At 40.2% G+C, this 14064-nt stretch overlaps 1 protein-coding gene across 1 annotated transcript in view; it reads right to left on the reverse strand.

Moving 5' to 3' along the window:
- clptm1l (CLPTM1 like) overlaps positions 1–7016 on the reverse strand; it is a 13608-nt gene extending 6592 nt beyond the window's left edge. Inside the window, exons 1-9 of the mRNA XM_010777829.1 lie at positions 6753–7016; positions 5367–5582; positions 5181–5275; positions 5086–5094; positions 4112–4176; positions 1347–1441; positions 1028–1112; positions 324–427; positions 103–168 (exon numbers count right to left, since the gene is read on the reverse strand). Of these exons, the coding sequence (XP_010776131.1) occupies positions 103–168; positions 324–427; positions 1028–1112; positions 1347–1441; positions 4112–4176; positions 5086–5094; positions 5181–5275; positions 5367–5531 (684 nt within the window). The 5' untranslated portion in view covers positions 5532–5582; positions 6753–7016. The remainder of the gene's footprint in view (positions 1–102; positions 169–323; positions 428–1027; positions 1113–1346; positions 1442–4111; positions 4177–5085; positions 5095–5180; positions 5276–5366; positions 5583–6752) is intronic.
- Between the last annotated feature and the right edge of the window lie 7048 nt (positions 7017–14064).

A 14064-nucleotide genomic window follows, 5' to 3' on the forward strand; every position in this document is an offset into this window, starting at 1 on the left:
ACACACACACACACACACACACACACACACACACACACACACACACACACACACACACACACACACACACACACACACACACACACACACACACACACACACCTGGAATGAAGGTTTGCCTCCTTTCCACACCACCTGAATCTTCAAGGCCTTCTTCACTTTCCATACCTGCAACAAATAAATATGAAAAATGTCCACAAAAATATCATGAATAGATCGAATAAATACAACATTTATTTTTAAAGACTACATCAAAAAAGTACATGTTTCTATGTAGTTCTCAGTGCATGCAGTGTGTGTTTGCAGTGTGTTTCTGTACTAACTTCAATGATAGAGCCGATGCCCGCAGGTATGAGGACCAGCAGGCTGGTCTGCTGGTCAAACAAATAGAGGAAAATCACGATGGTGCTGAAACATCTCCACAGCACTGGAAAGAAAACACAACATGTCATCATTAGGTCCACACATTATTTGGATTGCACAGCAATAGATGCATTTCAGTACATTTCCAAAAGGTTGATTCATTTGGAGAGTACTGATCATCGTCTGTCAACACCAATGTTTTAGCATTTTCTACTTTAAAAATCCACAGAATAAGTTGCTTCATAGAGCCACACCTGTGGACATGCATAGTTCCAGTACAGGACAAGAGACTGGCTAACATTTAGAAGTATATACATACAGTACTTCTTGCTTATAGTGATGTGGGTGAAATACGCCTCACAGCCTTTTGCATATGGCTCATTCTTGATATTACCAGACGAGATCCCTTATTTTGTTGCTGTTTTGAAAATAATTCAACATCAGACCACCAAGCACTCCAGACTCACTAAATCAGATTGTACTCCACACACCGCTGATGCTTAGTTTCTTATGGATTCCCTTGTGTTGCACATTTTCTTTAAAGGCCTGACAGTGTCATACTGTGTTGAATTCGTTTCCCAATCAGTCACCTGTATAGCAAGTGAACCTCCAAACATCATTAACTGTCCAATATTGTGTTGTTAACGACAACAAAGTCATCTACCTGCTTTGCTGGACATTCCCACCATGCTCTTCTTCTCCTTCCAGAAGCTGATGTCATTCTTGAACGCGAGGAAGTCAAAGAGGAGCTAAAAAAGCAAAAGACATAAATGTATCAAGCGACGTTTTATTGTTTGTCATTCATTATCTTTTCTGAAGGATGAAAGCAACGACCGGATACAGATTTGCTTCTTATGATCCTCTATTTGGTGGTTATACAACTTTTGTTTTGGAGAATGGTGCAATGTTCAGACTTTTGCATTATACAGTTTTCTTCTTTATTTTATTCTATTGTAATGTGGTGCTCGGAGGTGAGGACTTACATGGAAGGCGGCTACAAAGAAAGTCAGACCCAGGAAGTACAGGTTGGTGTCCACAAAGATTCCTTTGATCTCATCCGCATCCTTTTCTGTGAAACCTGCAAATAGAGATACAAACAGCAAGACATTGTATTAGAGTTCAAAGCTTTTACTGTGTGTGTGTGTGTGTGTGTGTGTGTGTGTGTGTGTGTGTGTGTGTGTGTGTGTGTGTGTGTGTGTGTGTGTGTGTGTGTGTGTGTGTGTGTGTGTGTGTGAGAGATTGAGAGAGAGAGTGTGTGTGTGTGTGTTTGAGAGTGTGTGTGTCAGTGTTTGAAAGAGTGTGTGTGTGTGTGTGTGTGTGTGTGTGTGTTTGNNNNAAATAGAGCAGCAAAAACAGACATAAATTGTAATCAAACATGATCAATCGAGCGTACACCAGTTAATTATTGTCACTTAATGTTCATTCAATCACTGTATCAATTCGAAAGGAGCGATAACAGCCTAGCCAACCTGAGAAATACAGATTATAGCTGTATCTATGATTAGCCTCCTATTGGTTGTGTTATACAAACTTTTTGTCGTATAGGTAGAATGTTGGCGAATGTTCTCATTAACAGTTACATATTTAGACATTTATACAATAATAAGATTATATTATACTTCGATTTATTTTTATATTTCTACTATAGTGTAAATTGCCTGCGCGGAAGCGTGATGGCAACAAGCGGATACAATGGAAGAGCGGAAAACTATCAAAAGTAAAGTCAAGAGCCAGCAGAAAGTACAGGTGCAATAGGTTGTCGCCACATTGAATACTTCTGGGTAGACGTCATACGCGCACATTAGTCTTCATGGTTCTGTGAAAAACGGCTAGCAAAGTAGAGAATAGACCCCTACCTAGAACAATATTAGAGATCAAAATATGCGATAGTAATAACTAGAGCCAATAGTCGAAGTATGTGTGATTGAATGTGCGTGTGTGCGATACGTTGTGTGTGGTGGTGACAGGTCAGCACGATAACAGCTAACACAGGAGAAGTGTGTGTGAGTGTGAGTGCTCTGGCTGTGTGTGTGTGGTCGTAGAAGTATGTGTGTGTTGGGTTTGTGTGTGTGGTCCCATGCTGCTGGTAAGTGTGCTGGGGGTTGTTCTAGTGTTAATGTCAGATGAAAGTGTGTGTGAATCGCAATCCGTGTTTGCTTTCAGTAGTTGATAGCGAATAGTGCAGTGAGTGGTGTGTTCGATACTCGTGCGTAGCGTGCGGTTAACTAAGAGCAGGCTGCGTGCGTGCGTGCCACTAAGAGTCCATAGCGCCTCAGCGAGACATGCTCGTCGAGCGTGCGATACACGATCGGTGCCTGTACAGTGCAGTAACTGATTATACACACACTCGAAAAGAACTGCTTCTACTCGAAGAGAGAGAAAACATGCCTAGTTCTTAGCACAGTAGTTCATGACGCAAACTCCCTTTTACACATGAATAACTACAGCCTCCAGAGAGATTCGAGCGTCGTAGAAATGTCAGAGGAGCAGCCCCCCGGAGGTGCTGTTGACCCTGCAAATACACCACAATACACACACAAAAAGGATTAAGAAGCCAAACATTACATACAATTAACCCACTGTATCGAAACACTATATCTCTACAAAAGATGGAGTCCACACATTTTCCAACATTGTGATCATCCTAGAACAGGACACAATTTTGGCAAAGAAAAAAAGTACTGAAACATCTAAAATAACAAAAGCATGTTACAGCAGATATATCATGACAAAACAAAAGTATCTGGTCTGAACAAGTGCCACGCCTTGAATATATAACAGTCTGGACCTAATATACCCACATAACAGGTTCCTTCACACATACCATACCCGCAACACAAACCTTAACCAAAAGACGTACCTAAGACATATTATCACATTTATACTGTAGCTTACATCTGCAGGCACACCTATCACTCCGGGCTTTGAACTGAGCCTCATCAACCACAGACAAAAGAAGTAACAACCATCTCTACCCTCACAGAGAACTGAAAAACAAGAAACATAACGAAAAAAGTGATCAGATAGACTCAGACTCTGCAACCGATTTCAAGGCCTAGAAATCCCTAATCCATCGACCTGATGCCCAACACACCGTTAAATCCACCGTTAAACCTGCAGTACGGTAATAAAGTTCCACACTGACCACATCAGCCAATTTAAATTCCGCAACAACCCCTCAGAGTTTATCTTCCAATTCTACTGGAGTATCAAGTTTTCAAGGCTTATTGTCATTTGCACCTAGCGTACAGGATGACAAACCGAATCATGACAAAACGATTATTAATAACCCAAGCAAACCCATTGTGCACAAATGAAGACACAGAAAACCACACCCGATGGTGAACACAACCATACAAACACCATAACGAACACTCATTTAGTTAAATAAAACTAAATGCGACTCCTCCACACCACGTAAAAGCAAACATATAAGGTGGAGAACATAGAACAAATAAAATAGTGCTAAGACATACCTACTCTAAGCAAGAGTGCGCAAAGGTAAGGTAATCGGAAAAATACTACAAAGACAAGACCTGTTAAGCGCACGAGCTCTCTCTATTGAGCGGTACAATATCCGTGCGTAAAAGTGACTACTGCAAAGTTTCTGCGATACCTGTATTCGCGACGTGTTCTATACACTCTGAGGTATCGTGGACGTCACAGGCAGGGATTCTCTGTCGAAAACGAAGGGTCGCCAACCAATGTAATGTGAGGCGGTGCGCCAGTGGGAAACTGGGTGATCAGCCTATGGAAGTGGAGCTGCGCCAGGTCACCTTCACCTTTCTCTGCTGGGCCTTCTCTCTTTCTGACCTGGTGTGATCACATAGACAAAGAACACGACTCTCAAGATGAAATGCCAGATTAGCACCTAGAGAATCTAAAACATTCCAAATAGCCACCTAAAGCGTCCCTATGCCCCCTTTAACACTCCTTTATTCAGAAAAACAATGAATTAAGTCAGTACCATGGGGTTTGATCATCTCCGGATAGTCAGGGAGATCTCAGGCAGTTTAGGCACCATGAAGTGGTGAGCTTGAGAGCCACCAAGTGGACCGTCGCGGATCCTGCCACGGAGTGACGCAAAGCGTGATGGACAAATATTAACAGCATATAAAGTTCCATGTGCGGGTCTTCTTAGCGGAAGACCCGGTGACCATTTAACTACCTGGAGAAAGAAGAGGATGAAGGGAGGAAGATATTTAGATACTGTATATAAGAATATGACGTATGTTTGCTTATGCATCAATCACAAGTCCTTGGAAAAGTGTCCTCTCTTAAAAAATCTAAATATCAGTCTGTCAAGTGTAATAATCTCAACATGGGTTTCAGTTCTTAGCAAGGTTTATATGCATTCACCTGAATTATGAATGAAGGCATTTGGATTCAGTGTAGGGCTGCTCGATTATGGCAAAAATCATAATCTCGATGATGTGGGTCAATAATTGGTATCACGATTATTAAAAACGATTATCCATTTACTTTGAAAACATCAATTTATTGGAGAAAGAAATTTGAACAGTATGTATTTAACAGTTGATTACCCTGAACTTTAAGTATAATTCAACTGAAAAAATAAATAAAAAATAATCGTTTTATTTCGATTACGTTGTTTTCGTAATCGTTGCAAGCCATAATCGTAATTGCGATTAAAATACGATTAATTGAGCAGCCCTAGTTCAGTGTGGATCAGTTAGTGTACAGCTATGAATCTGACTTTACCAATCAGATCTGAGGATGGAGAATAATCATTTTAGAGACTTATAGCAACTCTTTGCTTTTCCATTTAAAGGTTATATAAAACGAGTGCCACCCACCTCTCAAACTTGCTGTTGACATCGAATGATTCCTCTTTGTGGATCAAAGTATGTCCTCCCTCTGCATTGGGTTGCAGTGCGGTGTAGATACTCAACTGGAAACACACAGATACATTTTTACAATTCCACAGTGTTCTACTGGACAGTGGAATCAAAACGAACCATCGTTCACCCCACATGACTGACCTGTAGTTTGGGGTTCCCTGCCAGGAAGGGTGTGATACAGTTGTCCTCTTTGGGGTTGTCGCAGGGTTTAGTGTACACTATGCCGTACATCACCCAGCATGTGTGGAGCACGTACACCACAAACACCCCCACAATCAGGGAGGTGAAAGATGCTTTCAGGAACATGATGATACTCTCGTCGTCTCCCTCGTCTAGCTGAGGAGCAAGGCCATAAATCTGCAAATGAAAAGTAGTTAGTGTGTAGAATGATGCTTATCCAAAAACCCTTTCTGACTTTATTATATAGAGGTCTGCTGGCAGAGACCTCTCTCTTAACTCTGGCTAATGAACAGCTTATCATGTGGGAAAATATATCAAACTACTTGGCCTAAAGTTGATATGATTGAACTTTTAAGTGTCCTTTTTTAACCCTGTGCATGCTGCTTTGTTATTATTATTACCCCCTTATATTGGGTAGTCTCTAATCTAAGCAAAAAGTGCTATATTCATATAATTTATTATTATCTATATTTATACAGATATGATTATACAGATTGTGCTACTAGAGGCTTGAACTTCCCCAAGGGGTATCTTCCACCTTTCTCTTCACTCATGTGTAACAGATGAAGTTCTCATTCCAAAACCATGGGCATCAACATGTTACTATTTCACGCTTTTCTTATGATTTTAAAGCCTGGGTTAAGGGATGCTCCCATTCAGCCACAAAAGCCTGAGATGTTGAGCACCGATAGGCCATACAAGTTCTTCCACTGTTCTCTTTATGGATCTGGCTTTGTTCATGGGGGCATTGTGTTAAACATGTTAAACAAGGAAATGGCCGTCCCCAACTGAAAATATGTATAGTGTTCCTGATACAAATGTTTGATAATGCTTCAAACAACTCTTTTTACCTTCTAATGTAATTTTATTTATAAGAACTTGCTTATTTAAATTGTGTTATATCACACTTTAAAAACAGCCACACGTGTACATAATAGATGGTTGGTGATAAGAGTATAGGCCTGACATTGACAGAAAAAAGATACAGTTCCAGCAGAGAATCTTTGCAGCCGTCATTTTTGAGGTATTGTAAACACTGGGAGCGGTTAATGCCAGAGTTTACAGTTAACAACCACACATCTTTGCTGGTGGTAGTAACTTACCACCATTTGACTGATTTAAGGCACGCTAGATGCAATATTAAAGTCTTTTATTTACCTAAACTCAGACAGCTGTTCAGTCCATATGGTTGCTTTGCTACTGTTTTGCTAGTCACAATCAAAGGGTGTGTTTTCTGATGTCTTTCAACTCATCTTAGTGACCAAATTACAATGTTGTATACTTGCGTTTCTCTCATGTGTAGTAGTGTTTACACAAAAGTAAAAATGATATGCAAGTCAAACCTACCGGTGTTTAATCTGTCAGGATCTCAGTGACAGGACTCACTCCGTCCATTCACGTTACCGATGCTGCCGTGTAGTTGGACGCGAAGACATCGTTTCTTTAACCCCGTCCACCGTTGTTAGCAACAACACATGTGTCTTCTACTCTGCTGGCGTCTCCATTTAGGAGAGAAACAGCTCTGCCCCAAAAACTGTTAGCTGAAAGCGTGAGGTGGATCTAAATTTCCGCCATTCGCTTCCTGGTCGGTTTCTTGGACGGGATTTGGGGAATGGTAACGCGAGACTTCACTTCACCAAGACAACACTACGACTTTTATAAATGTTCATATCATTTAGTTTTACCTACAGTTAAATTAAATAAATTGCATGGTTTAAATTATGAAAATGGGCCTGACATGTAAATCGTTATTTAAGATAACATAACATTAAATAAAATCATTAAAATTATTAATAGCCTACCGAGAGATTGCTCGTGAATTAAATATTACAATAATAAAAAAGGAGTATTAAACGTTCATAATGTCTAATAGAATAACAATACAAGTAAGACATTTATCAAAATGTGTAGAAAAATATATGAAAAAAAACAAAGAACAGTAGTGTTACCAATATAAACCGTATATGGGAATATGGAACTATTAGTGCCTAATCATTCAAGTAATACAAATAAAAACAAGTAATGCCTAAATAGAATTTGTTATTGAAAGAAAGGTTGGTTAATTTATTGAATTAATAGAACAAAGACATAGAGATGGCTTTTAGGGTGATCAATCATTCTCCTGTGTTAGCTGTTTGTGATGACACTGTCACAGTATGAAGTTCATACATATTGTTTGTTCTCATTCCTTCAATATTGTTTTCCAGAGGGTACACCAAACCTCCCTTTAACCCATATCACCTCAACCAGCTACTCCATTACAATTCAGGGACACATATTGCACTATTTACTCCACTAAATACATTTTATAACTTATACTTTGAAGTTTCAGAGCAATAATACAGATATCAAATAAATCTATCTTATATTTTAATACTGTAATGTTAACTTAATGGATCCCATATTGAAAAATATTCAATATAATATTGCAGAGCAATAAGCTCCTCCTTTAACAGCTGAAACAATTAAGTGATTAACACGTGAATGCATTGCATCAATGATTAACATCCGATAATGCAATATACAATTTTGAAGACTGAGTACTTTTTGGCACATGAGGTATAATTTGATGCTAATTCTTCTGCACTTTTACTAACGGAACATTTTGAATTCAGCACCACACTTGTACAAGAGTACTTCTACAAAGTAGTAGTCAAGTAAACAGATGAGTAATTCTTTCAACACAGTTTAAACAGCAAAAATAATAATCTTGTCGCTGCTAATGGAAGGTCGTTATTACCTGAGGGTAACACTACCTAAATCAAATTCTCTCTCATAACATAACAGATAAGAAAATGCCCATAGGGATTTCCTTATTGCCATTTCTATCACTATAACATTTTCACAGTATGTGAAGCAGCCCAAATCCACAACAGTCACAGTGACATTTCATCAGTGATATTTAACCACTGTTTGTCCCTGAAGACATCATAACCTACTTGAATCACTTTGCTAAGGAAGATTATGCTCCCCTGCCTCCACGAGTTCAGGCCAGTGTTACTGACCTCCATCTTAATGAAGTCCTTGTATCTTTTCTTTTATCTCATGTTTTACAGCCTCAGTCCTCGACCTGCTGCGGCCGGCCTGCCCTTCAGGGTGAAGTGTCTGCTGTGTCAACATGGTCCCATAATTTGTCCAAAGAACTCCTGTAACCTCAGTGACTCTGCCATCACACTATAAATATACATAGAATATACGCATTAGCTGCAATTCAGCAACATCATCCTGAAAGTGGTCTCTGGGCAAATTTCCCAGCGCAACATCTCTTCATAAATCTCCTGCTGGATATTATCAGGCTTCCTGTTTCTACCGTGACCACCTGTCTGTGCCGTTTCACTGAGAGAGATGTGGGCTCTATCCACGACTCCTCTCCCTGTACACAGATGACTCCACATCTCTTACTTCCTGTCTGTCAGACGCTCTTAAACCCCTCTTGGGCGTTGTCAACTCTGATGAAAAGGGCTCATGACAGCAGCTGAAAATACACCTCAAGGCGATGATTCCATTTAAAAGAAAAATAGCATAAAAAACACAGACATTTCTGTGACATCCATCTCAATACCCTTCAATCCACTTTAAAATGATGTTTTGTATGTATTCACATGTTTTTGTTGCCTTAGTCCTCACTACAGGGGAAGCAGTTTCATATTTAGTGCGTCGCTATAGTATAGAGTTTTATTTTAAGAACTGAGTCCATCACTGTAATGATTGAAACGCGAACCAAAAAGAGTAAGTGGGATCTGCATTACAATCAAGCCTCACAGAGTAATGAAACACTCAGACAGTGTTTCTGAGCCTTTGGGCGGAACCACTCGTCAAGAACAGTGCAGAAAAAGAGAAATGCAAAGAAAAAATTGCATCACTTTAGATATATGACCAAGAGAAGGGCGAGACTTTCCCCTGATGTATTCTACACCCATTCACTTGTCAGATGTGATTAAAAGGCTTCAGCCTATCCCATACCAGTGATGTACTTGTTCCCTTCAGGAAACCTTAGTCACATGCATTAGCTAAATTGCCGACATTTTGTGAGCCAGCGAGCATGGGGAGCTCCTCGGGCAGGGTCTTCTAACCTCCCTCAGCCCCAGTTTGAGACTTAAGTTGAACAGACGTTCTGCTCTCAGGGCCTCCCTCTGGAACACTCAGTCTGGGAATGTCACACCGCAGATTCAGTGTTGTTTAAATCACTTTTCTTCTTACTTTTTATCCATTAACATTCTTCTGTTAATGTCACTTTTGGCTTTTTTGCTCATCCTTTTTCTTAAATTAAGTAGTTCCAGTTCCAGTTTTGTATTCATGTTGTACTCCACTACATTTCAGAGGGAAATATTGAACTTTATTACTATGTTTGCTTGACAGCTGTAGATTTGGCATGTTTGGCTTGGCACCCTAAAGGATTGGATGTGTGTGATTACCCACACAAATATTAGTTTGTTAAAGGTCCCATGTCATGGCCATTTCTACTGATCATAATTCCATTGTTGAGGTATACTAAAATAGATTTATATTGTGCAATTTTCCAAAATGACATTGGTTTCTCATACAGCATCTCTGTATAGTATGTGTATTCACTCTCTGTCCTAAACGGCTTGTTGGAGCTCCTGCACCCCCCCTCTCTATGAGCCCAGTGGCCGTCTGCGAGACAGCGAGACACAGCTAAACCCAGCCCGAAACCAGCCCGAACACACACACACACACACCCGCAGCCTGGCTGGGAGTTTGTGTGTGTGAACTGCTCACACACACCGACTCACAGCCTCGCCGCGTTCTGCCATCTCAGGGAGGAGAAATCGGTGGAGCTGCAGCTGAGAAAAGATTGAGTGTGTGTGTGAGGAAGTCCGCGGATTGGTCCATTTGGACCAATGGGTCCATTTGGGTATGGGCACGTCACTGTACCCAGGAAGAAAAAGAGAAATCTCCAACGAGGCGTTCTGGGGCAGCATAGACAGGTCTTTTCTGTGTTAGAGTTTTACTCACTACAGAGTGTACTTTGAGGGTTTGTGACTTTGCAGACCGTTTGCATAAAAACCTTCATAACAAACAAGAGGACGGTTAATAACCGGAAAAGCATGACATGGGACCTTTAATGTAAATATAATTATATAAATATGACAGGGACCATTCTGCTGCATAAGGAGTATTGTGTTTGAAATCACTCATATCATGACAAGCCAAAAAGACAGTGGTTAATAATCAAAAATGTGACTTGAATATGGAAAAAGTATAAAGGACACTTCACTTTCTTCCAAGACAAATTTAGCAGTTTTGATCTCAAACTGACACCTCTTAAAGAGGAACATTAAAACATCCATTTAATTAATACAGAGTATCATTGTTTTTGAATGTTATATGAAAGTTTCAATTCGAAATATTGTATATATTTTCGTAATAACCTTAGTGGTAGCAGTTATACATTTCACCACTCAGTGGCGCAACAGCTCCATCTAGAAGAAACAGATTAAATCCAGTCTTTAACCATTGTAAGGCTGCAGGAGTCTCCCTCTTTTCTCAGTTTCCGTCCGTCTGCGTCCTTCCTCGAATCTCTGCGATGATCCATAATCACCACCCTGTGTCTCCATCAACATCCATCACTCTTTATGGAGTTTCGCGGTCAGGGGCACAGAGGAGAGAAATCGAGAGCGAGCAAGAAAGACAGCCTTCCAGTCAGGGGCAGAGAGAAGGCTACTCAGCACTCTATTTCCAAATGACCTCCCAGATAGAAAGAATGTGTCCCTGTCCACACATTTTCAATTGCCAGTCTCGGAGTATTAACCCGGCACCTTTTGCTCTCCTGTCGAGAGATCCCCACAGACCTGCTCCCTTTATTTGAATAAATTGCCTTTTCATATCACTTTTCTCTTCTTTGTCACACCATTGCAGTCAGATACTGAATAATACTTAGCCATTTAATCTAGAAGTTCACCTAAATGAAACGAGACACGTGTTATTATACTTAGAATTGAAGAAAATGTAACATGTAAAAAAATGTTTTATGACAGTGTATATTTATGTATATACATATTATATTTGTTCTGGTCGAGTGGACAGGGTTGAGCTCAACTTTGAGGAACCAATCGCAGTCAAACAACAATTTTTACCTAATGTAATTGTATTTGTAAGAACTTGCTAATTTAGCTTGTGTTATATCACACTTTAAAACACATGTACACATAATAGATGGTTGGTGATAAGACATTGTCAGAAAAAAGATACAGATCCAGATATCTTTGCAACCGTTATTTTGAGGTATTGTAAACACTGAGCGGTTCATGCAAGAGTTTACAGTTAATAACCACACATCCAAAGTTAAAGATGCTCGTGCATAAGTTAAGTAAAAGGGAAAATCACAGTTTTGGGAGGTTGTATTTTGGTATGTGGCACTCAACTGGAAAGACCCTATATGTGCCTTACTGCTGCAACACTTTGATTAAAGCGAAGGTGGTGGAGCAAAGGTTAGTCCCAGCAGCAGTGGAGCACCGATCCTCTGGATGTAGGAGAGACTTCTTACATTCTCTCTGATGAACTCTATCATAGGTGCAGTAACACTGCGCGTCAATGAACAATGTAAAAAAAGTGTCGATCAAAACCTGTGAGATGTTATATAGAAGAAAAGATCAATGGTGGCACTAAAGTGTCATGGCTTCATGTGTCTTTTCAAAATTAATCATTAAAACCAACAACTAAAACCCAACACCTTTGAATGTTCTCAAAGATGGGCAACATTTTTCTCATAATACTTTTCCCACAATATGACTTAAAAGAAGTAAGGGAAATTATGCTTCTTGCTAGTTATTAGCCAGGACTTCCTCATCCTTTGGGTGGGGGTTACAGAGCCTTCCTACAATGTCCAGAGAGTCCTGCCAAGTGTACAGGTGCATTAAAGAATCTCTCTGCCACACGTACACTGTAGAGATAAGGCTGAAAATCATTGGAGTGGCTCTTTAGGCGAGACAGCCAGCATCAGTCAAGCTGTCCGGTGCCAAACATCCCAGATTCTGGTTGTAGGCTACTGAGCAGCAGCAGCAGCTCTCAGCTGTGAGCCAGTTTAACTTTGTGAGTTAGATGCAGGGCGGGGTGTTGCTGAAGAAGAGCGAGTGTGTTCACTCAACCTTTTCTGGGTCAATAACACTAAAAAAGCCAGCAGTCTCCCTCCTCTCATCTCAATCAAAGCTATTGCGTTAGTAATTTAGAGCGGGCGTTATGGGGAAAATAACTTGCCTCATTTAAATGCTAATTTGTCTTCAGCTGAAGATTCAGTACAATGGCAACAGGTTGGCAGAATATGGAATATATTGTGTGAGAGCCCATAGATCAGACACAAAGACAGTTTCCCAACCACGTTGCCCCATAAAATTCTTTTATTTCTCTATGCATCTCTTGTGGTCCAGCAGTGCTGCATAAATACACAGGAACCAGTGGTCCGCACTGCTGACTGAAAACCATTACTGATTCTTCTTTTTTCAAACACCTCCCAACCCACAGCTTCTCGAGGCAGCATTATGGTCATACATGTTAAAGCATAATGCCTTAGGAAAGGTTTATTTGCAGTTATAAGAGGGTGCATATTATACAGACATCACTTGCAGGTGTACAAATATTGGAAAATACCATTGATGAAAAGACTGACACATGCACTGTGATCAAAACCACATATTTATTTCAAACAATTGAAAATAAAAAAGCAAACATTATAATAATGTAGCATAATAGTGTGTGAACATAAAAATCTGATGCTTCTGTATGAAGATTTTCAGGTAAATTACATTTTTAGTATTTAATTGTTACTAACAATATTTTACTAACTAGTTTCATTGATGTTAAGAGTGTGTTTTACATGTTTTTGATATATTTTAAAGATTGTTGTCTATACTGTTACCATGGAGCTACCATTCCTTTTATGAAGTTTGCCTTGCCGTGATTTGTGATGATTTAAAGATGTACAGTATATCAACCGTGGATGGTTTATTTAAGTATCAATAAGCGTAACTTCTTCTTCTTCTTCTTCTTCTTTCATTCAACCATATCTATTCTTTGCTTTCTTTTTTCTTCCCACGTTTAACACTTGTCCCTTCCTTTGCTATCACAGGTGTGGAAGGCCGTTTTTGATAAAAAAAATCTCCCCCAAAACACACAAGGATTTCTCCTGAATGCTGCCACTCAGTCTCCCACATTCTTTCTTTTTAATCCTCACATCCCTCTGTCTTTGCCCCACTTTCTCACCGTCTATCTGAATCTTTAACCTTTTTCAATCTGTCTCTCCATGTCAGCCTCCGTCTCTGTCACTATTCCTCTCTCTCTGTCACTCGCCGTCCGTCTGTCTCGCTCCATCTGTCTCTTTCTCTCCGTCGGTCTGCAGCCACCCTCGCTATGTCTCTTTGTGATTGAGCGAGTTGAGAAGTTAGTTGGATATACCCTTCTACTGTCCTCCAAGGTTACACACACACACACACACACACACACACACACACACACACACACACACACACACACACACACACACACACACACACACACACACACACACACACACACACACTCTCTCTCTCGCTCTCTCTCTCTCTCACATACACACACAGACAGACACTCTCTCAAACACAGACACACACACACACACACACACACACACACACACACACACACTGACCGCTCCACATCACTG

This window comes from Notothenia coriiceps, unplaced genomic scaffold (assembly GCF_000735185.1).
Source record: "Notothenia coriiceps isolate Sejong01 unplaced genomic scaffold, NC01 NC01_scaffold00000339, whole genome shotgun sequence".
NCBI classification, from domain to species: domain Eukaryota; kingdom Metazoa; phylum Chordata; class Actinopteri; order Perciformes; family Nototheniidae; genus Notothenia; species Notothenia coriiceps.